Below are 26,210 nucleotides of genomic sequence, written 5' to 3'. Positions count from 1 at the left end.
ATCGGGACATAATATATGAGGTGTCTTCGTGGGTGAAACTTCTCTAATATGCTGATGGATATTTTTCCTCTGTAACAGAACAAGTGATCTTACAACTTGAGACATCCCCAGCCGGGATTCACCAGAGTACAGGCACTGCCCGTTCTTGGCTGAGTTACTCCCACCTTAAACCATATGTATACTGTAACAGATTCAGCATTGGGCACATAAACAATCCAATATTATGCAGAATAGTTTCTATTTTTGGAACGGTAGGGGCTCATTAGTCAGAAAATCTACTTTATGGATTACAGTTGCTAAATTCCCCAATGCATCTATTCAGCTGGCAAACATGAGTTGATCAATAGGTTAAAGTGTGGGCCTCATTTACCAAAAGGTAATCCTGCAGTTTATACTCACACAGCGTCCTTCACCTTTAGAGTTTAGAGGATTAAATTCAGTTTGTTCCAAGGCTAGAAAAGCTGGATTGCAAGCTTAATATAGGATATAATGTGATATGTGTTTTTATTGAAGAGACCAGTTTCAAAACATCGAAAGATTGCTCCATTTATATGCAAATGAAAGAGTTATTTTTATTTTTTTTATTTTAAATAAGATGATGCGCAATTTCATTTCACAATATCTTAAAGCTTATCCTACTGTGTACATACATTGGTAGATGGAGAGTCTGAGGTCAACCACCATGAGTTCAGCATTAAAATCTTAGGAAGTCAAATGTTAAAAGGTTATTTCAGAAATAACAGAGTTAAAAGACAACAAGGAGGTCCTTTCTATATCCATTCCTGCCAGTAATGGTATGCAGGAGGAGGTTACCTAGCAACCATCTCTCCATTTTAGTAACCTTGGAAACGGACCATACAGTTTAGCTGAATTTTTCTATATAGCTAAATGAGAATGCTTTGACAAGAAACTCCATTTACTCGACTGATGCCAAATGTTTGGTTCATGGGGTCAGAACAGTGATCTGGATTTAATGCTTTAACCCCGTTGTTATAATACACTAATTTATATGAAACGTATGATAACTTTCTAGCTATGAAATGCATCCTTGATTGTAGGTTTGTGCATTCATAACAGGACTTATTAATGCCAGTCCATTTGAATATATTGATCGGTGATGTGATTTGACTGCACAGTTGGAAACATCAGAAAACATCTTGAGATTTTGGCTCTAGGTGCCAAATTAGACTCCCGTTCGCTAAATGTCCATAATAACACTTAAAAAGTTCTATTCTCATCACAGTTTTTGTGACTCTATACTAGCCATGTCTATATATTACACTTTGATTCTGGGTGTACGCATTGTATGTAATAAGCCTAGTATTACAAACAATGCTTCCAAGGATCTGTTAGTGGCATAATATGACCATCTTGTGTGATTCAGCAGGTTTGTGCTAATGTTACAGTGCAGCAAAGGAAAAGTAAAAGGCAGAAAGCAACTAGCTACTAAACATAACATAGCATAATACAATATTACAAACCTTTTAAAATCAGAAGATTTTGCAAAATAAGTTCGAATCCACGATAATGAGCGGAAATCTCTGCCACTGTTGTAAATGGAGTAGAGAAACAAGATACAAAAGGATTCTTCTTGTAAAAACACTTAGGGGAAGCATGCATTCTGCTCACCAGCTAATAACAATACCACGAGTTTCCACAAAGTGGCAAAGAGGAGAAGAAAGCACATGGCATATGCACTTAATACCTAAAGACAGACTGTACATTTCACTTGTTGTTACAAGTAAATAAAAATGACAGATGTGACCCTGCTGAAAGTTAGCATTTCTTTCTAGACATTTTACTGCCTTTTTACAGTTACTTTGTTTCGTTATATGTATATTACAAATCGTAACATTAACTTACATTTATATAAACACCGATCAGCCATAACATTATGACCAAAGTCAGGTGAAGTGAATATCATGGCACCTGTCAGTGGGTGGCATATATTAGGCACATGAGCATAAGAACTGGGCCACAGAGCAATGGAAGAAGGTGGCCTGGTCTGATGAATCAGATTTTCGTTTACATCACGTGGATGACTGGGTGCGTTTGCATCGCTTACCTGGAGAACACAAGGCACCAGGATACATCCATGGAGGCCCCAACTTACAGGACTTAAAGGACCCCCTTCTAATGTCTTAGTGCCAGATACGTCTCGTGGAGTCCATGCCTCGACGGGTCAGGGCTGTGGTCATAATGTTATGGCTGATCGGTGTATAAATATATATATATATATTGCAATAATGTTTATGGCAACTGCTGATTAAACATGACTTTTTAGAGGTGGAGCACCATTTGTACTATGAATATTATGTTAAATGTCTGCATGTAGTAGGGGTAGTAAGGGTAAGCAAATTTACTAGTGCTTCATGACTACCAGGATCTAAAATATTATTGGTTTCAAATGTTCAATTGTTACTTAGATGAGGATAAAAAAATAGTGACATCAATATATGAATCTTCTCAGTAACATTTGCAGTTCCCACAAGAGGTTTTGATAAAGCAGCTGTTATCAGTGCTACACAAGAAGAGTTTGCTCTAAGTCTTCAGCGCTCCCGCATGAAATAGTATTGGACAGTGAACTGATCTGACTGCTGTTCATGGTGCTGAAGAAAAAGCAAATGCATTTGGGGTGTGAATACCACCTATTATTATATTTTGTTCAAATAGCACCAATATATGTAGCGCTTCTTACAGTAAATACTGTGAACTGACCTAACTAAAACACATTTGGTCTGTTGATTCAACAAGGACAGGTAGATACTTTTTACAACTGAAGTTTCTTGAAGCCCACATCAAAAAAGGCAAATGATAGCAGGAAACAAATATACAATGGCAAATGTTGTATTGGTCTAAACCACTACCTGTATTGTTTTATCTGGGAAAGCATTATCTGGGAACATCATATAAAGTCTATGATAGTGTGATGGTATCTCAAAAAAAAACCTGAAGCATTTGTTTTGTGTGTTTTGATCTTTGTAGAAGAGTCTTTGTAAATGTGATTATCCCTATAAAATTGTGTCTCCCTATATACTTTCTAGTTACATTTTAGTCATATTGCTGTTCATTCCCGATGTAACCCCGTGTGTGTTAGCCTTTCATAGGCTTCATCACAGTATTAAACCCTCCATTGCTTTATCACAGAAGCATATTATTTTTCTTATTTGTACTACATGGATTGAAACTATTGAGCCCCAGGCAAAGGTGTCTTGGCACCTGGAAAACCCTTATTTCATCAAATATATCCCATTTCCGACACGTATATTCAAAGGGTGTGACAAAACTGAAATTGACAGACTAAGATGAACCATTAGATTAGATGAAGAGTGTCCTGCTCACAAGTTTACTATAAATCCTTGCCTGTTGTGATAAGTGGGGCAATCATTTCAATGATATTCATTTGTTTGGAAAGAGGTACTTTCAGGTGTCACTTTTACCTAGGCAGTTGAATAGAGCAAACAATGTAAATGTATGTGTATATACAATGTGTTTTTATAAAAGTACAGCAGCATGTTTGTTATTCATTGGATCTCCCCAATATATACAGCACGGGTCTATTTCTGTGTATTGCAAACAGAGTTAATACAAGGGCGCAGGATGCAATCATCTACTTGGGGTTATGTTGACATAAACTCCAGCCAGGAACTGTTGGGGTTATTTCCTTTTATCACATGAAAACATACATTTATCCGTTCATTAAAGGAAACGCGATCAGACATATATACTAGGAATTGTATAGTTCCTACGTGCTAAACGTCTGTTAAACACAAAGAGGAGGGTTTTTTGCCTTGTAAGTAAATGTGAGCTGCCGTTGTCTTATGGTTGTCAGTAAAATCACATCTGAGCTTGGATGACATAAAAACAATATACTAAACAAGCACAATGGAGACTGGTTTAACTTTAGGTATACCAGCATAGGGTAAGATACTTCTCGCTATTTTATAACAGTGGCACTTAATGTGTTAAATATCTGATTGTTTCTTATCCTGCCATCGTGACCTAGTTAAGACATAGTAACTCCCAGGCTCAGTAAAGTTAATTGGAAATACACAATTAGATTTTGCCCTTGTAAGGACATAGTAGTACCTGGTGACACCAGTAGGAGGCCAGGTACTTAATCCTATGTTCCTTTCCCAAATATGTTTATAGTAAGTAATACAAGGGTTGGGTGACAAGTAGCAGAAATATCTGAGTATATGTAAGGAACCTATCATCTTCCAGTACATTACTCAATCTTGGAAAAACATCAAATTATTCTAGACAAAAAATATTTATTATAATTGGAAACAGTCCCCCCTTATACATGTCCCTTCTTAAGTCCTTCATTACACACTGGAGAGAGGAAACTTATGAAGGCGTTATACAGATTTATTGTATTGTATTATGTGTTAGTGAGGGGTACCTATAGAACCTCTAAATACAAAGATAGCAATTTCAATATCAGCAACATGATCACTTTAGTTCCAGAATACAGAAGGACCAACACTTAGAATACCATGTAATATAACATATATATCTGATTGTCCTGTAAGATAACAGTTTTCTCGAGGCCTCTGAGTCTGATGCTGCTTTCAGGGGCTTTTGGATACTCCAGATAAAAGCATGTGGGTTGTACGTATTACTATACAGGTTTAATAGGCCACAGTTTGGTCTCACCATGTAATAATGTTTATAAAAATAATTTGATGTCGGTGATTACCTAAAAGAGAGAGAAAGCAGTATCTTCTTGTTTAATATAATATTAACATAAAAATAGTAATACCAAAAATGAAGCAGCTATACACTAATCATCTGCGTACCCAACACCTGTGAAAATATGTTTAATCCTGCTGGGTGCTAAAATCAGAGAAATTAACTATCCAGACAGCCAGCTGTACAGCAGAGCCTCAGTTTACCTACGGAGACTTATAATATTTGTTATCAGAAACAGACAAGATGAATTAGGAGCCAGACAGACAATTTTAAAAGCAAAGAAGTGATACATCATTGGCGGTCAGTGTAAAATAGCACGTAATTTAGGCACCAGTCGTTTCCTTTTAAAAGCCATGGTTAGCAGCCTCCTGGGATTTGTCCAGCCTTGTATTACATAAAGATACAATGTACAGCAGTTAAATGTTCCCTTATGTCCTATTTGCCAAATTTTCTTTCATCGCTGAATTCTATTGATCTCTTATAACACAAAATACACCCACAATGTATATGTTTGTGTAGATTATATGGATTTTGACACACACGCCAGACAAATCTGTTTGCCTTTGCACAATATATATATATATATATATATATATATATATATATGTGTGTGTGTGTGTGTGTGTGTTAATGGGTGGATAAATTACATTGATCTCTAAAAACCTTTCATTTAAGGTATTAGTTTCTTTTTCATAAAACAATAAGGACAGGTACATCATTTCTATGAAGGATAAGCAACAACCTATATGGGAAAATATACTCTGTTTCCCTGTGCCTCATGCATTAAAGATTGCCAGCTCTAGGTGGCACAGACTCGACGTGAATGAAATATCTTGTGCAGATAACCAGGAACACTATATATTATTAATAATACTGCACATCTGTCTACACAAAGAGACAACAAGAAATGGAATAGATGTTAGTTGCACATAATATGTTTTACAAACATTAAATAAGGGTGCAGACGTATTAAAAGACTATATCCCGTTGTTATGGCAACAAGTTCAGCATCCAAAGAAAATGAAGGATATTATCATGGTTGTATGGGAATTTCCAGGAATTAGGCATGCCTATGGAGACCAGTTTCCATAGAGAGTTCACCAGAACACAGATTGGCCTAGAAAGCATTGTCAAACACTGCAATTTTGTGACATTAAGTAATATTATGGCCAAAGCAAGGTACAGTAGTCTAATAATTACTGAGGTCATTCACCTGTCTGGATGATGTCTATATACTAACAACATTATGTGCAGAAAGTGGCGCTCATTTTAAATTTTGAGTCCTGAAGGAAAATATAGACATTTACAAATATTTGAAAAATGCTTTAAAATGCTAATTTTTCTTGCATGACTGAACGTCTTCCAATAGTTCATTTAAAGCGTTAAGCCTTTACCAAAAGGAAACGTGGCATCCTATTTATTAACTATATAAATATCATAAACGATAATAAATATTTCAGGTAAAATGTAGAATATATTTTTAAATCAACCTATGCTTTAGAAAAGAAAAGTTGATATTCAATTTTTCTTTCTGAGTATATTTCACAACATTTCTGTCATAAATTATGAGTGTAATCCATCAGGCCACTAGGGGGAGAAATCCTTTGAGGGGGGTAATGGACACTATAAAAACAAACCGCAAAAAAAGACGAGGATTTCCCCTGGGATATACCATTGAAATGTTGCTAAATGGGGCAAGCTCACAGGAGTCAGGGTCAGACTGGCTCAGCTGCTACTCACAGTCCCTTCACGCCACCTACACTTGCAGGGAATGCTTTGCATTACATTAGGTCCACTGGAGGCATTGCCTCAGTGTAGGCCGTGGTTTGTTTGTAAAATAAATTAAGGAAATATATGTTTTTGTATTAATTCTGACATTTATTATTAGTGAGAACAAAAAGGACGGGTGAAACAAAAGTATTTTACAAGGAATAAGCCTTTCTATTTATTTCCTTTTAGATCAACACCTAGTTCTTGCAATGAGCAACAAACCAATGTTATGCCTTTCATATTGTAAAGGTCTGTCAATTAAAACAACTTTACATTAATCAATAGTGCATACAAATTAAATGTTCTGCTAGCATGTTTAATCAGCTTGGAATGTTTAATAATCAATCAGCATTATGCTTTGGAGGCATTATACTTGTGCATAACACTTCTGCCACCACATTATTTGCAGCATTATGACCAGCATTGTTTTAAGACGTTCTTGTTTTATTATATGTGTATAGAGGTGTATGAAGGCAGGTGAAGGGTTCATTATATACTCTATGTGACATGAATCCCACATCCATAATTAGTTCTTTGTGTGGTAGGTTAAAATGTATTTTGAAAAACATATCTTACAAACTGCTAATTCAGTCCAATTACAAATGTAAAATTTATTATTTCTGATTATTATGTGGTTTGAGTTTGCCCATTGAGGAAAAGGTAACGATCCTGAATTTTTACACCATCTGTTACATTACATATTATAGGCGGTGTACCATATAGGAGAGTAAGTGGAACTTGTTGCAAAAGCGACTAAGCTTTACAGCCACCAACAACTAATTTGTTTTGGGGAAAACAAAAACATTCCCCACAGCATTTCCCACTTCTACCTTTATACACTGAGTGTTTTCATCAGGGCCGTAGGAAGGGTGAGGTGAGGCGAGAGAGGCACTTGCGAGGGTGCGCAGTCCTGCCCGATCAGCAACTGCAGCCTCCAGGCCTGGTTGGGGAGATCACAGATCTCTCTAACCAGCCGAACATTACAGTCGTCATCCAAACGCACTGGGCACACTGGGCAGTTGCCCAGGGGCCCAGCGTTGTAAGGGCCCCATGGTGAATCACATTGCAGCAGTTTGCGAGTTAATGTGTTGATCTATACCTGCTATAATATGTTTCCATACATTATTTATGTATACCTGCAAATATAAGGTTTGTATGTCTTATTCAGTTGATCTATACATGCAAGTGCTGTTTTATGTGTTGTTTATTTGATCTATACCTGAACTACAGGGAGTAAGTAAAAGAGAAGTATGGATTAGTTAATGAGGGGACTCTGGGCAGTCGTGTGTAAGGGCAGTGTATGCGTATATGTGTGTTTATGGACAGGTGTCTGTAAGAGAAGTGTAAATAAAATCACCTCTGTAAAAAAATAGCTGGGGGGCACAATTTTCCATTCTTGCCTCGGGCACAAAAGGAGCTAGCTATAGCTCTGGTTTTCATACATCTCTATCTCCTACCTAAACCATCTTTGTGTGGCTATTCTTTTAATCCTTTTTTTTACAGGGGCACAGAAAACTGGAGCTTTTTCACATTTGAAACAAATATTTGTTCAACCATGATGAATATTTTCATTTTTAGTGTATCCAGATACGTTATATATATGATTTTTCAAGATGTTTCAACATATATGGCTTCTTTTACCCTAACTTTTAGATGCATAGTACAACATTTCCTATGAAAAATTATTTAAAAAATAGTTGTATGGTTTTCTTGTTATAATTGTCACTAAACTAGTTGAGGTTACCCAAATAACGCAAAAATAGATCAATTTAAGTGTCTTAATTGGAAATACCTTATATGTTATATTAAAAATGCCACATCTGATGACTATAGGTCAAAAAGTAGATGTCATGAAATGCCCTTTCTCAGTATTGATTTTTTTTTTTACAGTTAGTATGCTGACTTGTAACTGTAAGAATGAACAAAAACCCATGAATAACATACAAAATAATATATTTTTTAAAGCAGGCAACCCAGTTTATTTCACTAGAAAAACCTTGAAACTTTTTTTTGTCTATTTGGTCTCCAAAATTAGTAATAATATACATTTTCTGCCCAGTGTTTCACGTTGGCTAGCATTTTTGCACAGCTTACATGCACATTTCACATATTCAGCTGCATCTCCAGAAATACCACTTATACTAACGTTTTCTTTTCATTCTCTTGGAAGCTATCGGATACATTGCATAAAACGCTAATCTAATTGTAGGCACATATAACATAAATAGTTAAATTCCAAAAAGTAGTCCAAAGCAACAAAATTTAGGAAAACAAATACACATTTTCTTTTATTAAAAAGGTGGCATCCCGCAGACAAAGGTATTGTTCTTTTTTTCTTTTTACTATTAATGGCATGGTGTTAGGTAACCTGCTCCATGCAACAATCACTCCCTTTAAGCAGCACTCACTCCCTGTCATTGTAGCCTTGAGCCTATTAGTGTAAATGTAAAGTCTCCTCTTTATTTGAGATCACTCAAGACCTGGTGGGCACTCCATGATGGTTTTCGTAGACTGCCTCGGATGCAAGGCAGTCCCTTGCAATGGGAATCATTGGGTAAATTACTTACTTAAGAAATTTTATTACGTCATTTCTGGTGTTAATGCTCACCTGATGCTTGTGATGGCATGGAACTTCATGAAGGATGCAATGAGTTAAAGGGGCAGCTGTGTTATAGAGCAATAATGTCCAAATATAACCTTATGTTTACACAGAAATAACTATTTTAGTACTCAACTACGTATGCACTGGGTTCATTGTTGACAGACATTAGACACACTGCTGGGTCCAAGCAATAAAACGGAACAGGATTTGAAAACTGCACAACCACGTTAATTGCAATTTTCTCAGCTATCACAGTGTCCAGTACATTTAATTAGTATTCCATGTGCTTAGCAGCAAAATCAGTCAAAACTTTTTTTTAGATTTGGAATGGTCAACATAATGATCACTTACAATTCCTTGCAGTTCCTCGCATCCCATAACCGATGAATAGTAATTAACCAAATAGAGAGGTGTGTGTATCCGCGATATAGAATAAATAACTTAAGGGTAAAGGTACTACTTAATCATCATGGGGAGGAGAATGTAAGGAAATATATGTATATTACCCAGGAATTATATCGAAAAGGTAGGGAGCCATATAGCAAAGCAAACTTTTGTTTACAGAAAGCTGCATAACGGTTAGATTTAGTTAATTAGGAGTCGCATATATCTCCAAGTATTTATCAGACCTTGCTTCTTTCCTTGCGTGGCTAAGCTTACATACAACATAGAAATGCATGATACACACACCTGCACAGGTATGCAGCCACTGAAGAGACATAATCACATGCAGACATACCGACATAAATACATACATCACGAGTATGCAAGCCTTCTACTTGAACAAAGCACCTGCTCCTGTGACTGCTTGCTGGGGCATCCTGGTAGAGTAAATTTGAACCTTACCCTTTCCTTATAAACAAACAGCCATGCAGCTGTCACTTACTGACGGTAGTACATGACAACAAAATTAGTTTATTAGCTGATCCTGTCACAGGACAGGAAGGGAGAAATTCCCTCTGCTGACACCGTTCATCCTAAAGTATTACAGTCTATGTGTGTCTTTGCAAATACCCCTGCTGCAGTAGAGGGACCCCTCGGAACAAATGGTCCACCAAATCACCCAGCATAACAAACACTGTGTCTCTGCTGTGCAATGCAGGCCAATATATACATGTCACAACAACAAGTTAGAAGCAAATGGGGCCCCTTGCCATTAAGGGCCCTGAGCATACATGTGAACTTCAAATGGTAGGTTTTGATGGGTCTAGCCCCAACTCTTGCATTGCTAGCTATGCACAGGTTGTGTGGCCAGCCCCAGTCAGTCTAAAATGGACTGAGGTACAAGGGGAAGTAGATAGTAGCCAAACACCGCTCCCCTGCCTTAAGAAAGAGGAAAGCGATCCAGAGACCTAGAGAAGCAGCAAATCGTCTGCAGACTTTTGGTCAAACTCTGATCCTGGGTATGATCCAAAAGCAAATATCCCTTTTACCTCATTGTAATTCCATTACTACATAAATGCTGGTTTGCATTTTCATTAAGTTTATTTGCATTGTTTAGGGTTTGGTGCAGGGGCGGGCTGGGCCGGGGGGCAGGGGGGCAATTGCCCCCCAGGCTGCCCTAAATCCAGGCCGGTGGGCAGGACGGACGACCGGCAGACGAGCATTCAATGAAGAGGAGGAAGAAGAAAAGTGAGAGTGAAAGAAGAAAAGGTAGGAGAGAGTGGATTAGTAAGTGTGTGAGAGTGATGGGTGTTATGCTGAATGTAAGTGTGTGAGAGTGATGGGTGTTATGCTGAATGTAAGTGTGTGAGAGTGATGGGTGTTATGCTAAATGTAAGTGTGTGAGAGTGATGGGTGTTATGCTGAATGTAAGTGTGTGAGAGTTATGGGTGTTATGCTGAATGTAAGTGTGTGAGAGTGATGGGTGTTATGCTGAATGTAAGTGTGTGAGAGTGATGGGTGTTATGTTGAATGTAAGTGTGTGAGAGTGATGGGTGTTATGCTGAATGTAAGTGTGTGAGAGTGATGGGTGTTATGCTGAATGTTTGTGAATGAGGGTTTCAGATAGCATGGATGTGTAAGTGTTGGGGGATAGCTTGGCATAGGGAGTCCGTAATCACATTCCTTTCATGCCCAGATTCCAGCATGTAGTGGCTGCCTAGGCATGATAGGAGTGTGATTGCTGTTATAAATTATTTTTTGGTCCAACTTCGGTGTGTTAACACTTTTATTGGACAGAATAATTCAGTATTAATATATATATATATATATATATATATATATATATATATATATATATATATATATATTGCAAACAGCAATCATACTCCTATCATGCTAAGTCAGCCAGCACATGCTAGAACCTGGGCATGATAGGATTGTGATTGTTGTTATATATATGTGTGTATATATATATATATATATATATATATATATATATATAGTTAATATTGTTGTTGATTTTTTTGTTCTATTTTTTGTGTTACTTTTAATAAAGTATTTTAAAGTTTTGTTTTTTTTTGTTTTTTTTCAGTTTTGGCCAAGTGAATGCTGAATTTTTAGTTTCAGTCCAGAATTTTCATTTCGGTGCATCCCTACTATATACTATGCCAGTCACTAAAGTGGTAAGCCTACACCACATCAATGTTTGGCTTAGTATATAGTGATAGGGGTTGACGGTGGTGCTGCGTAATCCCTAAGTATATAATGATAACAATTATGCTGTACCCCTGTCAATGTTTGCCTAACCATAGAAACTATGCAGTTTTAAAGTGTGTGTGTGTGTGGGGGGGGGGTGCCACATACAGGGTCTGCCACAGGTGCCAAATACTCTAGGTACGCCCCTGCATCATGCGGCTGTCAGACCCAATGGCCATGCCTCAGCTCCTCTTCCCACGTATTAAAAGGGGTGTGATGAAGAGATGAGGCATGCGGTGTGTGCACGCCGGCCACTTTAATTTCATTAGGCGCTGGTGGAGTGACTGCCGCACGACGGCCGCTTTCAATGTCGCTCGCAGCCTCCCCTGGTTTGGTGTAATCCTGGCAGCCTGTAAAATAATTCTGTTGGCCTCTGCCATGAGTGAATTGGGCAGCAGTTATATGTAACGAAAAATAGTAAGATTAAACGAGCATCTTGCCATAGCTTTTATGTTAAATGGTTATAGGGGATCCATTTTAAATGATACTGAATGTTCTGCTGATGTCCGTTCTGTGTAATCACCATTACGTGTTATGTACACTAATGTTAAAAATATCTATTATTGTTCATCTTCTTTGAACGATATTAATAATTTGATAGGCTAATAAATATGTTGGAACTGCAAATAAAATCCATAGGTTTTTTGCTTAATCATTTGTCACACATGGCAAATCATTAAAAACAATATCCTACCTGTTTAACACGTGGGCATCATAAACACGATTTTCCTGGATATTGTTACAGCTGCTCTTGGACTGAGGAATAGAGTTGTGCTCAGACAGCATGGTGGAAGCTGCGGTAGTGATGATAGCAATCCCATCTCGAACTCGGGCAGGCAGATCATAGTCCCATTCATCATAGGACACAGAGATGAGGCCTGTTGGGAATTCAGCTGGCACAGTGTCGGTGTCTCCTGCCACCAGGCTTGGTACAATCCATGTGTAACCATATCCTGTCAACCCCACCGAATGGGCCACCTCAAATATATAAGTGGCTTCCTCTTTCGTGCAGTACAGCAAGATGACAGGACTTTGAAGCTTCTTTAGTTGGTTTTGGATCTTGGAGTCATTGTCATCTAAGGACATGTCCAAGTGGATAACCTCTTCCAGCTCCCAACCCACAAAGCTGTTTTCTATGGTGCTTCGAACCTTGTTCTCAAAGCCTTGGTATCCAGGAAAGTAGGTGGTAACAATGGAAAAAATGTACCAGTCATATTCTTCCATGATGTTAAGCATTACAGAGGCTTGTTGTTCAATGGAGGGTCCAAACTGGAAGAACATGGATGATTCCTCCTGCAACAAAAAAAAAAAAGAAAATCAGTTGAGAACTTGTGATTGCAAATTCTCGGAAGGTTTGAAGCAACCATTGCTTAGAAAGCACCAAGAATTCTGTCTTGCTTTTAAGTATTTGTATCAATTTAGAACTGCCTGTACAAGTGCATATTTTGCTATTATTAATATAAAATGTGTTACACATAACTGCTGCCCAATTCCTTTGTAGGATCCCAGCCTTTCGTATAAAATAGATCGGTCTCCCAAAATGAGCATATAACTTAAGAAGTTTAGAGGTGCTCTCTAATATCCATCACAAAGCAGTTCCCAAACAATATGCTGGAGTGTGGTATGGGACTATCTCTGTATTATGATGGCACTACCAAAGTGAACATCTCCTGCAATGACTACTTAGTTCCCCCTGCATAGTAAATTACCGGTATTTATCTGGGGAGGTTTTGTTCACGTAACTAATTGAAATGTGTATTATACAGGGCTAGCTTAGTTCTTAGTTCAATGTGGTTAACCCATCATAATTAATACACAAAGATATCATAGAGTTGTAAATACCAATTTTCCTACATATTTTGGGGTTAGTGAAATCACTCCACAAAACTAAGTTCCAGGTCATAAAGAAAGCAAAGAACCCATGGTTTAATTCCAGACAGTGAAGAGAACTGCATCTTCATTCTTTTCTTTAAATCAATATAAATGATGTTGTCTTTGTCAGCTCCACATCCCTTAGAGCCATCTGATTTGCTGTTGAGAACAGCTAATTAGAGTTTGCCAGAGGTGACAATAAACAGCCTTCCCCTTTGGAGAACGTAAAAACAATACAGGACTTAAGAGAAAAAAGAACAACTTGTCATACTCATAATATTTATTCTCCATTTGTATGTTACTAAATGTCTTTCTTCTGTAGAAAATCCAGCCAATGAGTTTCCCTTGTAAGCAGAGCTGAGCTGATGCTCCATTAAAACTCCCCTGAGTGATATAGCTATGCATTATAAAGGTCCATCTCAGCCCTTCTTGCAAAAGTAGCTCATCACAGTGACTTCTAAACAATTACTTAAAATGTCTTTGTCTTTACAGGATAGCTATAATTGCACATACCTATGTCCATATACAATTTTATAATTTTATGATAATTTTATACATTCTCATAAACACAGCTTTGTAGGCTCTATAATTATAATGGTATATATACTGTATAGTGATCATAGGAGGCAAAATGTCCTTACTGTATTAGCCTCTGCCATTTCTGATGGGAGACTGTTCTATTTATCTACCACCTTTTCAGTAATGTGAAACTTCCTTTCATTAAATTGAATGTATGATCTCTTGTTTTAACTTCCCTCCTGTACTTTGTTAAATACCTTTTAGTATTTAAATGTTTCTATCACATCTCCTCTTTCTCTTTTTCCTCCAATCTATCCAATTTTTTTCCCCTGCAAACCATTCACCAGTCTGGTAGCCCTTCTCTGAATGCTCTAGCAATGGGGGTTTCCAGAACTGTACACAACACTCTAGGTATATGCTGCCTTGGGAGTTTTACATCCCAAGTGCATTCTTTTACATTTATCAACGTTAAACAGCAACACACTTGACCGTTCTTCTATGTTACTTAAACCACCTGCCATTTGACTTGTTCAAACAGGAATGTCTACCCTGTTGCAGACCTTTGTATCATCTGCAAAAAGACATACTTTACCATTAAGATCTTTTGTAATATCACTAGCAAAAATATAAAAAAGTAAGGGTAAGGCCCAATAAAGTGTCCCTCAAATTGTAGAGTGAATGGAATCTCAAATCAAAACAAATCAAATAAAGACACTGAAATGGGAGAAAGCTGATGCACACTTAGCCTCACTGATACACACTGACCACTCAAATGTATGCATATGGTATTCTAAGTTAAAGGACACATACTCAAAGACACACAACACACAGCTACACATATCACATCCAGCCTTGCACTGCAGTTACAGTCATTGTTTCCATGTTTTTGGACGAGGATGCCTGCTGACTGCTGTCAGCATAATGTCAGTGACCAGAGGAGTATATAGCCCAACAAAACCAGGGTACAGCTCGGATAGCACCACTAGTTCATCTGCTGTACAATAAGTGGCTCTGCTTTTAGACAGTAAGCTACAGTGAGTACCTACTGTTGGGAGCACATGAATTGATTTTTTGGCTCTTCTCTTAGAGCAAGTTGGGTTTGTTTGTGGATTTAAATTTAATTGGAATCCCTGGCCTTTCCTTTTAATCCGTCTCCTCAAACAGCACAACCACAGAAATATAGATTGTGGATATACAAACCTTAGTATCAACATTAGTTGTATTACAATGGTGAACTGAACAACTTTGGGGGAGGGTGAAGTAATTTGCCTGTCTCTGCTTGAATGAAATATATACTGGTTATGCCTGGTACCAAAGAAAGCTGTAATCAATAAGGATAGGAGGTGTGAATTACTTTTCAATGAGATCTGTCTGATTACTGAGGAACACGGACTGTGTAGGAAGCTTACTATGAAATTGTAATATGGCAATGTGTGCCAGTAGCTAGGCAAGCAACTATTTCATTATCCTGACAAGTGATAATTTATATTTCTAGCACACCCTCATTTTCTTTGCACTCACCCTTTCAGACATAGCATGAGGTACCTCCACTCTTCATGTTATTGCTATCCAATCCAGCCAATGTAAAGGAATATCTTCACTGGCTTTTAAGTTTAAAGAGCCACATTATGAAAGGGGCTTTTGTTGCTTTTCTCCAATTCTTATATTTCTTAGTTCAGTAGACTAAATAACCATATGTAGTAGTGACTACCTTCTTGTGAATGACACACTCCTTCCATTTCATAGTCCTATCTTCCAGCTTTTAAAGGACTATGTTCCCCAGGGGCAGGATGGTCTGGGGGCAGGGAGGGCGACAGTCCCCTAGGCCAGTCCAGATTTTCCAAACAAGACTGGCCTGGTGTACAATTCAGGCTGCTCATGGAGATGTGGCAAAGCAGATCAAAAAGTGACCAGTCGTCTGTATCAGTGAGACATTGCCCTGAATGTGAGTTTACTATTGTTCGAAGTGAGTGATGTCTGTCTAAGTGTTAGAGAGAGTGTATGTATGGGTGTGTGTTATAGTGAGTGGGTGATACAGTAACTGTATGTTATTCTGACTGTAAGTATGTTAGTTGTGTGTGTTAGTTACATTGGGGGAGGGCTGGGGACATTATATGATTTCATATGCCCCTGAGCCACACGATATTTAATTATATAGTTCCAGCAGATTCCAAGGTTTTACAATCAGAGTCGGTAGGATAAATTTAAAATCCCAAACAATAACAAACTGGTACACAAGGAGAAGTGCGCCTTGCTCTTGCAAGCTTACAATCTAGTCGGTTGAGGTGGGATTAGTCGTCAGGTGGCTTAGACATCATACTGGCTGAAAGTGTTATAAGAAAAGGGTGTATGCTTCTCAAAAGAGGTGAGTTTTCAAAGAGCTTTTAAAATTTGCATATGAGGGAGAAATCCTGACAGAATGGGGAAGGGAACTCCAAACAAGGGGTACAGCATGGGTGACATTCTGGATTTCGGAGAGGGAAGAGGTAATGATGGTAGAAGAGAGACTTTACGTGATCTTCCACTTCGTGACTGGGTTGCTGTCTTTCCTAAACACTTCCTTTTTCCAATAAAACAAAAAGTATTTTGAACTGGAATGGGAAGATAGGAACGTATCAGGGTCATGTGACATCACGTAACCCTGTGGTGAAACCGAGGCACATGTGTGATGTGTGTGAGCATGGATGTGTAATTGTGTGTGAGCATGAATGTGTTATTGTGTTTACATATGTGTACCAGAGAAGATGTTGGAAGGGGGGCAAGGGGCACAGAAGGCACAGACAAGTTGTTTGAGGGCAATGATGGCACGGACCAGCTGTTGAAGTGGGGGACCCTGGGGCAATTTTCCACCAGGACCCTGTGGTTTCTAGTTACGCCCCTGCATATATATATATATATATATACACACACACACAAATGAAAGAGTGTCCTCATATTGCTAACCAAAAGAAAATTAAGTGTCTCTCAATATTAGAACTAGAACAATGCTAATGCCTAAATGGCAATGAATATGTTAAAAACATAGATGAAGCTAACGTTATCTTATGAATGTATCAATATAACAGCTAATAGAATGCAACTACTATTTAGACAACAGTAACACACTTAGGGCATACAGGTTTGAACCTAGATCTGTGTTTTAACCTATGCATTGCCATTTAGACAATTACATTGTTCTAGTTCTAATATTAGGACACACTTAAGGCAGGTGACGTTTTAATTTACTTTAATTAGCATTTTTTTTCCTTAGTGTTTTGGCCGTGGTAGTTAAGTGCATTCTGACTACTCTAATTGAGAATAGGAGGCACACAGTGTATAATGTAATGCACAAGCACATTACATACACATAGATATACACACAACAGACTGGGTTATCTATATTCAGTGTGTACATATTGTGTGTGTATATCTCTTTAAGGGAAAAAAACTCCCACATGTCAGTATCTTCCCTTGTGATCTGGGTCCAGCTGCTGACATCTGTTCAGCACTCGTTGGCTCTGGCCAGAAAGGCAGCTGCTGCTTGTGTTGCGGCCCAGCTCGTCACAATGAGATCAGGGAAATAAACCATTTCAAAATAGTAGGGATAATGAGATGAGTGTAATGTGAAGGAGACGGCTTGCTCAGTAAGGTCTGCCACTGGATTTCTAAGCTCATTTGTCTTGGCTGCAGATGGCCCGCTTTGTCCTCAGTTTGCTTACTTAGTTCTGCATAAAAATGCTAAGTCACTAGCCCACAATAATTACTAATTTTATCATAATTAAGACCTCATTCACTTAATAGTGACTTTATCCAGTATTTTCTTTTCATTGCTGTTTACATTGTACCACTGGAATATGTATATACAACAAAAAGAGTTTGACGTTGTCCTATAAACTACGGTAAATACAAATGCATTGAACTATACTGCTAGAGACACTCAATTAAGTATAATGTAATGCAAAGTTTTTTGTTTTAGATATTTTTATTTTCCTTATTCTCTAAGTCTTCCACATACCTTGATTTTCTCACTTCCATGGCCTATCTTTCCCGACCTTGCAGTATCTTTACTGTTGCGTAGTTTGTTTTACCTCCTTCGTGAACCTGTTTTGTGTCTGTTTTTAATTTCCTGATCAATTCCAAAAGTGTGATTAAGTCGGGGAGCAGGCATTGTAGTACATATCTTCTACTTAGCTGTCAATATTTCAAGCAAACACTCAACATCATGCTGCTGAAATACTAGAGTCAGCAGCACTGGGCTGTGAAATTAACTTTTCACGTTTGTGGTTACAGCCTATCTTGTAAATAGATGGACTGGCCAATTTAACTCTTTCCTTCTGAATTCCCCATGACCCACTGGCACCTCTACACATTATTAAATATGTAGTTATTATGGTAATATCAACACAAGCGTCTTCTCATCTCATAAAATCTAAGCAAACATTTTAATAAAAGAAATCTGCTCAACACCAATCCCATTATTTCTCACATTGGATGTGAAACAGCAGAAGTTGAAAGGGGGTCAAATGGCATAGTTGTAAATAAGTAACTTGTTTTGTTGCATGGCATAAGCAATACTAGTTATTAAAATGTAATGCTTATTTGGTTTCTTATGGGGTTTCAATCCTTCTTCCCTTCTGGACTCAAGATATTTGGCAGCGCAAATTATAGCATCTTACAATGATAACCTGGTGTGAGTGTCAAGAGAAGAGAGGGTCTAAACACGTTCTTTGGTGTTAAGTTGTCTAGTACAAATGGGTAAGCTGACGGTGATTTTATTCTGCATCAGGAAAATGTAAGTGTGGCACTGACACTTAGTGCACAACTGTCTATGCAGTACAATTGTACAAATTTCATTGCAATCTGGTAAAAGCAAAAAGCCATTAGTTGCATATTTGTATAAAAGTGAACTGTTAACAGTGATCCATTGTGAGAAGTGGGGGATTGTTACGGTACCCTGTGACCTTTTAGATACATATCTTCAATTTCAAAGACTTTAATTGGCCTATTTTCCAAGAAAATGACCCTTAGACCTACATCTTTTAGAATTACTTAAGGGCTGTACTATCAGATGGCAACCAAATTTTCAAACATGTTTTCCATGTTTTCACTGGTAGTGCTTTGAAAAAGCTGGCAAATGTCCTAGGATGAGGAAGAAGCTTTGAGCAGATGGGAAGGGAGCAGTATAAAAGGACAAAAAAGGATTCTAGGATGGAAGGGAACATATTCATTGCATATATATAGAGAGAGAGACATCACAGGTCAGTAATTTACAATCAGAAAGCCACATAAGAGCTAAAATCTCATAATACGGTATATACAAGCATTGTGGTAATCGGTACATAAGGTTAGCATCCACGTGTGGTCACTGAGATGCTTTGACCAGTGAGGTTTGCTCCAAGCCAAATCGCATACATAAATCTATAGCTAATTTTTAAGCAAAGACTGCAATCCTTTCACGGTTATCCCTAAAAAGAACTGGATTGTCAAATTGGTGTAACTGTTAAAATGTAATCCTGCCTAAACTGTCCCTAAATAAGCAATTGCAAAACAAAAGGAAGATTGACTTTAGAACATCTAAATTACTAGTAAATATTATAATGCTTCAATAAATGTGACTTTTATCACCAGATCACAGCACGTAAATCATTTGTCTTGCTGGCCACAATCCAAAGCAAACAAGAGTGAAAAAGTATTCACTGATTTAGCAACACATAAATAATTTAAGCTCTCATAATGATAGAGCATAATGTAATAGGTACTTAACAATTTCATGAAAAATAATTGTGTGTTTTAACCCCTTAAATGTGAGAACCTGTTAGCATGCAGACATCGTTCAGGCATAAAGATGTGAAAGGTTAAACATGAATAAACAGGCCAGTGAGGGTTGAACTTAATGAATGAGATTCAGCAAAAAAACAGGATTGATGATGGAGGGTGAGTATATTAAGGCCTTATAATGCATTGGGGGGAAACACCAGTGTATCTCAGCGTGGAATAGTAAATGCAAGAAAATTATTTTATGCTTCTTTTCTTTCACATCATATATTGGCAGGTTATATCCCAACTTTTTTTCTAGTACTTTGCTTAAATATCATTAATAGTTGTTTATGCAGTATATGCTGCCCATTGTGCAATGTTTTCAAAGCACCAAGAAGTAATTAAATGATGCCCTTCTTCTTGAGCAGGCTCAAAGTGGATGGAGTAAAAAATGGCTGGCACGTCCCAATGTTATGGGATAATACAGCCCTGTACTGGGCATCCCTGAAAGCTGTGTTGAGAGAACCTCTCTCTATTTAACGGAAAACATGCAATATCCTTTGGTCAAATATTTATCTCTCAAATCCGTCTTTAAGATCATATACCTTCCAACATTATAAATGTGTGCTTACAGGGCGACTAGACTGCTGGGCTTTCATCAAGACTTTAATTGTGACTTTATAAACCATTCATATCTAAGTACTCACCAGGATTGTCCTAAACACACTCCACAATCCACCCAATGGACCAAGCTTGCTGCCATAGTGTCATGTTTGACTATGCTTTCTCTTTCATCCCTCACATCTAGTCATTCACAAAATAATGCCTCCTGCACCTGAATCAATTCCCTAGCTATTCATATAAGTAGCCTGGAATCTGACAATAATGTGAGCAGTAGCTCAGCTAAAGACCAGAACAATGGATGAGCCTAATGTCAATGATGCCAAGATGCAGCATTTTTTAAAGGGCTGCTATGGGTAGATGCGGTTTTATCATTAGCTCCATCTCTCTGACAAAATGAAGAGATTTTCTTTTTCATTTTTCACTTAATTTTTAAAACCAGATTTTTTTAGTCCCAACAACTGGGTTTATACTAGCTGACCTGGCAAATGTCCAGTTTCTTGGGACTGCCGGCAACTTTGCATCCACAATGCCAGAATCAGTGTGGGCCACAACATATCGCTAGAACATAATGGCTTAACTCTGTGTAAGAGTTTAATACATTTTGTAGATAAAGGTGCATCTATATCAAGTCACTGCACCGGAAAGAAATAAACCTGAAATACTGCAGCCTGTGTGAAAATTTCTAAATAGACCAACATAGCAACACAACTGAGAATGCCATAAGGCTCGGAAGCAAGACTTTCCTCTGCTTCCCCCCTCCTCCAATGCCTATGATAACGCACTGCCACACAGGGCAAAAAAAACCCTGCATCCCACACACATATAGACCGATTTGTTAAGCACAGTGGAGAAGCCGGTATGTAATAACAGCAATCAAATAGCACGATAGGGGGACAGCAGCTGTTGCGCAGTGTACTAAATCTATGTGTAGGGGTGTAGTGTTAAACAATTGCAGAGATGGAGTCAAATTGAGCTCTCTTTCATTCCTTATATTGAATGCTAAAAGCCAAGTTGAATTTGCTTCTAAAAGTATAGAAGGAAACAGCTGGAAGGTATTACTTTGATTTTATTTTGTTTAATCCATGAAAGATTTATAATCATAGAATGGGTTAAAAAAACGCCCTCTTTTAAGTCCACTATACATTTTTAAGATCATTTCTACAATTTTCATGGCCAACCAAGAGCATGATTAATTAAGGATAAGCACCACTTCATATAATTTCAAGAACAAGGTAACATGTTGGTTAGAGATAACAGAATTATTTTCTCTTCAGAAATCAACATTGCCCTGACCTAAAGGAACGTGACCCTGCTGCATTTCTGAATCCCCTGGGTGGTACACGAGAGGTTGCTTGCACAGTGTGCAAGCATCTCAGGTGTAAGCAGCGGGCCTGTACAGAAGTGATTGCAGAGAGTAGCATATATGGGGAGGGGTGTAGGGGGGGGTCTGCCCCGGGTGCAACTCATCAAGGGAGCACTGAAGCCATGCCCACCGCACCGGAAAGAGGCCGAATAAGAAGAACCTAGAGGAAGAACGAAGATGAGGAGGAAAAGAGCTTCAGCAGGTAAAATGACAAGTGACAAGGTAGGGAGGCATTTAGAGAGACAGCGAGAAACTACATCAAGTCATCTGCCTCAGTTTATAATGAGAGAAGTTATGCTGTACCATTGTCAATGTCTTTTGCAGTATATAATGGTATCAATTATGCTGTATGACTGTCAATATCTGCCTCGGTATATAATGATAGCAGTTATGCTGTGCCACTGTAATGTCTGGCTCAGTGTATAGTGATAGGAGTTATGCTGTTCTACTGTAAAGTCTGCTTTGGTATATCATGATAGTAGTTGTGCTGTACCACCATCAATGTCTGCCTTAATATATAATGATAGCAGCTATGCTGTACCACCATCATCGGCTGGCCCAGTATATAATGATAGCAGTTATGCTGTACTACTGTCAATATCTACCTCAGTATATAATAATAGCAGTTATGCAGTTTTATAGTGGGGGGTGCCACATACAGGATCCATCCCAAATATTCTATGCCCCTGATTGCATTGGTCGCCTGGGCCCCCTAGAGTTGCGGCCCTGGTTGTAGCTGCAACCCCCGCTGACCTTGGTTGCTGTGGGCTCAAGGGCCAGCTTCTATGGGCCCCCAGAAATGACTGGGCCCGGGGCAGCTGCCCCATTTACCCACATTAAAGACCGCCTGTGGCCAATGCAGAAAGAGTGGCATTTTTGGAAAATAAAATTACATTTGTAAGTATTGAAACAATGCTGGTCCTGAAATTTGCCTTCTGCCTTTTAAGGATCTTGGTCCCTGGGATAAGTCTTATTTTCCTAAATCCTTACATCTCCCATTGTTTAAGGGGAATTGTCTGTAATTAATTGGCACAGAATGGCAAAGGGAGATATATTTTTTATTTGTTTAAAATGCAGTAAAATGCTGTTCTTATTGTATCATATATTATGCACATCTCTAATGAGACGCTTGTTGTGTCTACTAGGGACCTGGATTGCAAGAAATGTTTCTTAGGAGACTACATCAAGTCATCTGGATGGGCTTCCCAATCTTCAAGATACACCCAGTACATTTTCCCTGTAGGAAAATGCATTAAGGCTATTTGTTAGCACACAGATTGATGATACATATAGAAATCAGGCATCCCAATTTTGGAATATGTAATAGCTTTTGTGCCACTCTATTTAATTTTTCCAAATGATTATATGTTTAGTATATTTATATCAATAAATGGAGATTTGAACTCACGAATCTCCAAATAACACTGTATTCAGCTGCATGGTCCTTTATCAAGATAATGATGTGGTCCAAAACAATGACTTGATTTTTCTTATCATGCTGCTTGTTTAATAAAGTATTATTTGGAGACCCATAAGTGCAAAACTCCATTTCTGGACATTGTATGCATCTAGGCAAGTAGTTATTGTTGATTTATAAAAAGCTGAGTGCAAGCCTTGTGAACTTTGTGTATATATATATATATATATATATATATATATATATATATATATATATATATATATTGTTGCCTATTATTGTTTTACTTTACACACTTCAGAAGACAAGAGGCCTAAACTGGGCTTAAAACCGTCAACGGGCTGTTTCTTTGTTTGAAATGTAAATTTAAATTGCTTTGTAATATCCCTAACATATGAGGAATGAACTGTGTTTTAAACGACATCTTGATTCAGTAGAGGTAATGCTGATTTTCGCATGGCTGCCATGGAAACAGTCTTTCGTCAGTCTTCTGCTTTTAGTTCTTCTGCCAATTCTACTTCCTGGAAGACCATAATAAAGTCATGCTTGCTTATATTTCCATAGAGACTAACTGTGATTATTGTGGTGAATTTGATGATGGGGAATAGATTGCAATCTCACGATTAGAAAAAAAAAGTCAAATGTAAGGCGTCTAATTTACTAAAAATTTAAGCTGTCAGTTTACTCAATTGGTGTGTTTGTCATCGAGCTCATGGAGGTTAATTTAATATTTGCATGCCATGACTGCATCTAGCAAATTAATCCCTCTATGCATTTAATTTAAAGAATCTCTCAATAAGAAAAACCTTTCTGGAGGCCTCTTCCTCCAACCCATGCATGAGGGGGGGGGGATGATAAATTGCACTAGGTGAGATACAACCCACCAATGCACTCTAACTCCTAAACAATAAGATCTACGTACCAGAGATGGAAAAATTATAGCCCTGTCCAATTGAAGGGGAGAACACACTGATTAATATTTGACCCTTTTTATTTTATTTTATTTATTTCTATTATTACTTTTACTTTTTTCTTTTAATTCTAATACTGGTGTGGTTCACACTTCACTTGCCACACAAACAACACAAGGCTTAATAAATGTCTGGGTTTCTGAGTTCAATTGAAGTCAAGCTGACGTGAGACAAACATAGTTCCATGCTAGTATAAATGGCAGTAGTGAATATACATGTTGGACAATATGTTGCTGCAAGCACTTTTTAAGTAAATATGTTTTCAGTATCCCACTGATAAGTGAATGACTTTCCCTTACTGACTGGCTGTTTATATTGTGTACTAAAGTAAGGTAGCAGGTTAGAAGAAAGGATACAATTATTTGACAAGCAAGTGTGCTAACTATGTCGCTTGAAGTTGCCTTTAAGACAAGTAGGTTCACATTATTACAATATTTTAAACTTTAAAACAAAAAAAACTAAAACAACAATAATAAAATTGACAAGTTTTACATTAATATGAATAATTTTAAGTTCTTTGACCACCTTCATTAAGATTTAGAAAGGGATATTTTTACACATTTTTCACTTAGCTACTTAAAAATAATAACTACTTTGAAAATAAAAATAAGCATACTGTGGTACATATTGGGTGCTTTAGATAAAAACTTAAAAGTAAGTGAACCTGGCAACCAATGACAATAATGTGGAACTCACTGGACAGAATCTAAGGAAAAGCCATGGCTTCTTTATAAACAGTGAATAATGAGGGTTTTCATTTAGGTTAAAGATGACTGAAATTAGGAACCAGCCAGTGGTACAGCACAGAAAGGAGTCCAGCAGGAGGCTTGTACGCACCGTGGAAGGATATCCATTAACTGTGGTAACTAGTAGAATACACTGGCCACATGGGCAGTGAACAGATGCAGAAAAGGTTACAAAGCATAAGCCAAAGTTATTCCAGCGATCAATACAGCAGGCAGCAGGCAACAATGAATTCAATGCAGGCAAAAGGGTTTGGAAGCCAGGAACGCAGTAGGACAAAAAGTGGCACAGGCAAACATGAATCCAAGGCAGGAAATGGTCAGGAATAGGAGTGACAGAGGGACAGGAAGCGTGACTGTCAGAATATCTCAGTGCCATTTGCAGGCAGTATGGAGGCATTATAAATTTAATATTTATATATTTGTATTCAAAAATTCAAAACACACATGTAAGACATATCTTTCTCAGAGCCTTATTTCATATATCAAACTTCTTAGTATGGATACAGATAAACTGTACGTGTATACCCCAATACAAAAGGGAGTTTTATTACATCATACCTCATAAATATGGCTGACCATTGTAGAAGAAAAAAAAGAGAAGAAAAGTTTGTTACAGTGTATTTCATTCATAAAACTAACAAATATCATTTACCCTTTCTTCTTAACATTCATACATCAACTTCAACATTCTCTCCTGGGAGTAGCCGGAATATATCCTCTGGGCCCGCAGGTTAATCTCGTAGTAATTTAATAAGTTGATTTCAAATGTGCAGAGGCCAAATATAAGAGAACATTTTATCATATAGAGGTACCAACGCGCTCCTCCTGAAATAATTTCCAGGGTCGCCAGATTTTATCAAACATGTCGATCTTTTCCAGTTTATAATAATATCCCCTTTCCATTGTGTACTGGTATTGTATTTGATTCGTAACTATCTCCCAATTTATTATGCCAGCGTTTCTCCACTGTCTGGCGATACAAATCTTTGCAGCCACAAAAACATGTACAATAAGTATTCTTTGATTTAACTTCAGTTTCTCTAACCCCAGATGGAACAGAAACATCCGTGGATCCACCTGGTCCTGGAGTTGGAAAAGGAGATTGAATTGCGAGATATTCTTCCTAATATTTAATAATTGGGAGCATTCCCACCATATATGCAAGAAGGAACCCATATGGGCAGAACATCGCCAACAACTATCAGAATTTATTGGATCGATTTTATTCAATCTAACAGGAACTAAATACCATCTA

The 26,210-nt window shown here is 37.8% G+C and overlaps 1 protein-coding gene across 1 annotated transcript in view; it reads right to left on the bottom strand.

Annotated features, from left to right (window-relative positions):
• The window catches only part of GRIN2B (glutamate ionotropic receptor NMDA type subunit 2B), a 191,482-nt gene that overhangs the window by 69,045 nt on the left and 96,227 nt on the right, over positions 1-26,210 (bottom strand). The window contains exon 4 of the mRNA XM_053469112.1: positions 12,402-13,000. Coding sequence (XP_053325087.1) covers positions 12,402-13,000 — 599 coding nt within the window. The remainder of the gene's footprint in view (positions 1-12,401; positions 13,001-26,210) is intronic.

Source organism: Spea bombifrons, chromosome 6, assembly GCF_027358695.1.
Source record: "Spea bombifrons isolate aSpeBom1 chromosome 6, aSpeBom1.2.pri, whole genome shotgun sequence".
Taxonomy (NCBI): domain Eukaryota; kingdom Metazoa; phylum Chordata; class Amphibia; order Anura; family Pelobatidae; genus Spea; species Spea bombifrons.
Note: the sequence above shows the minus strand (reverse complement) of the source record. Positions and strands in the feature narration are given on the sequence as shown.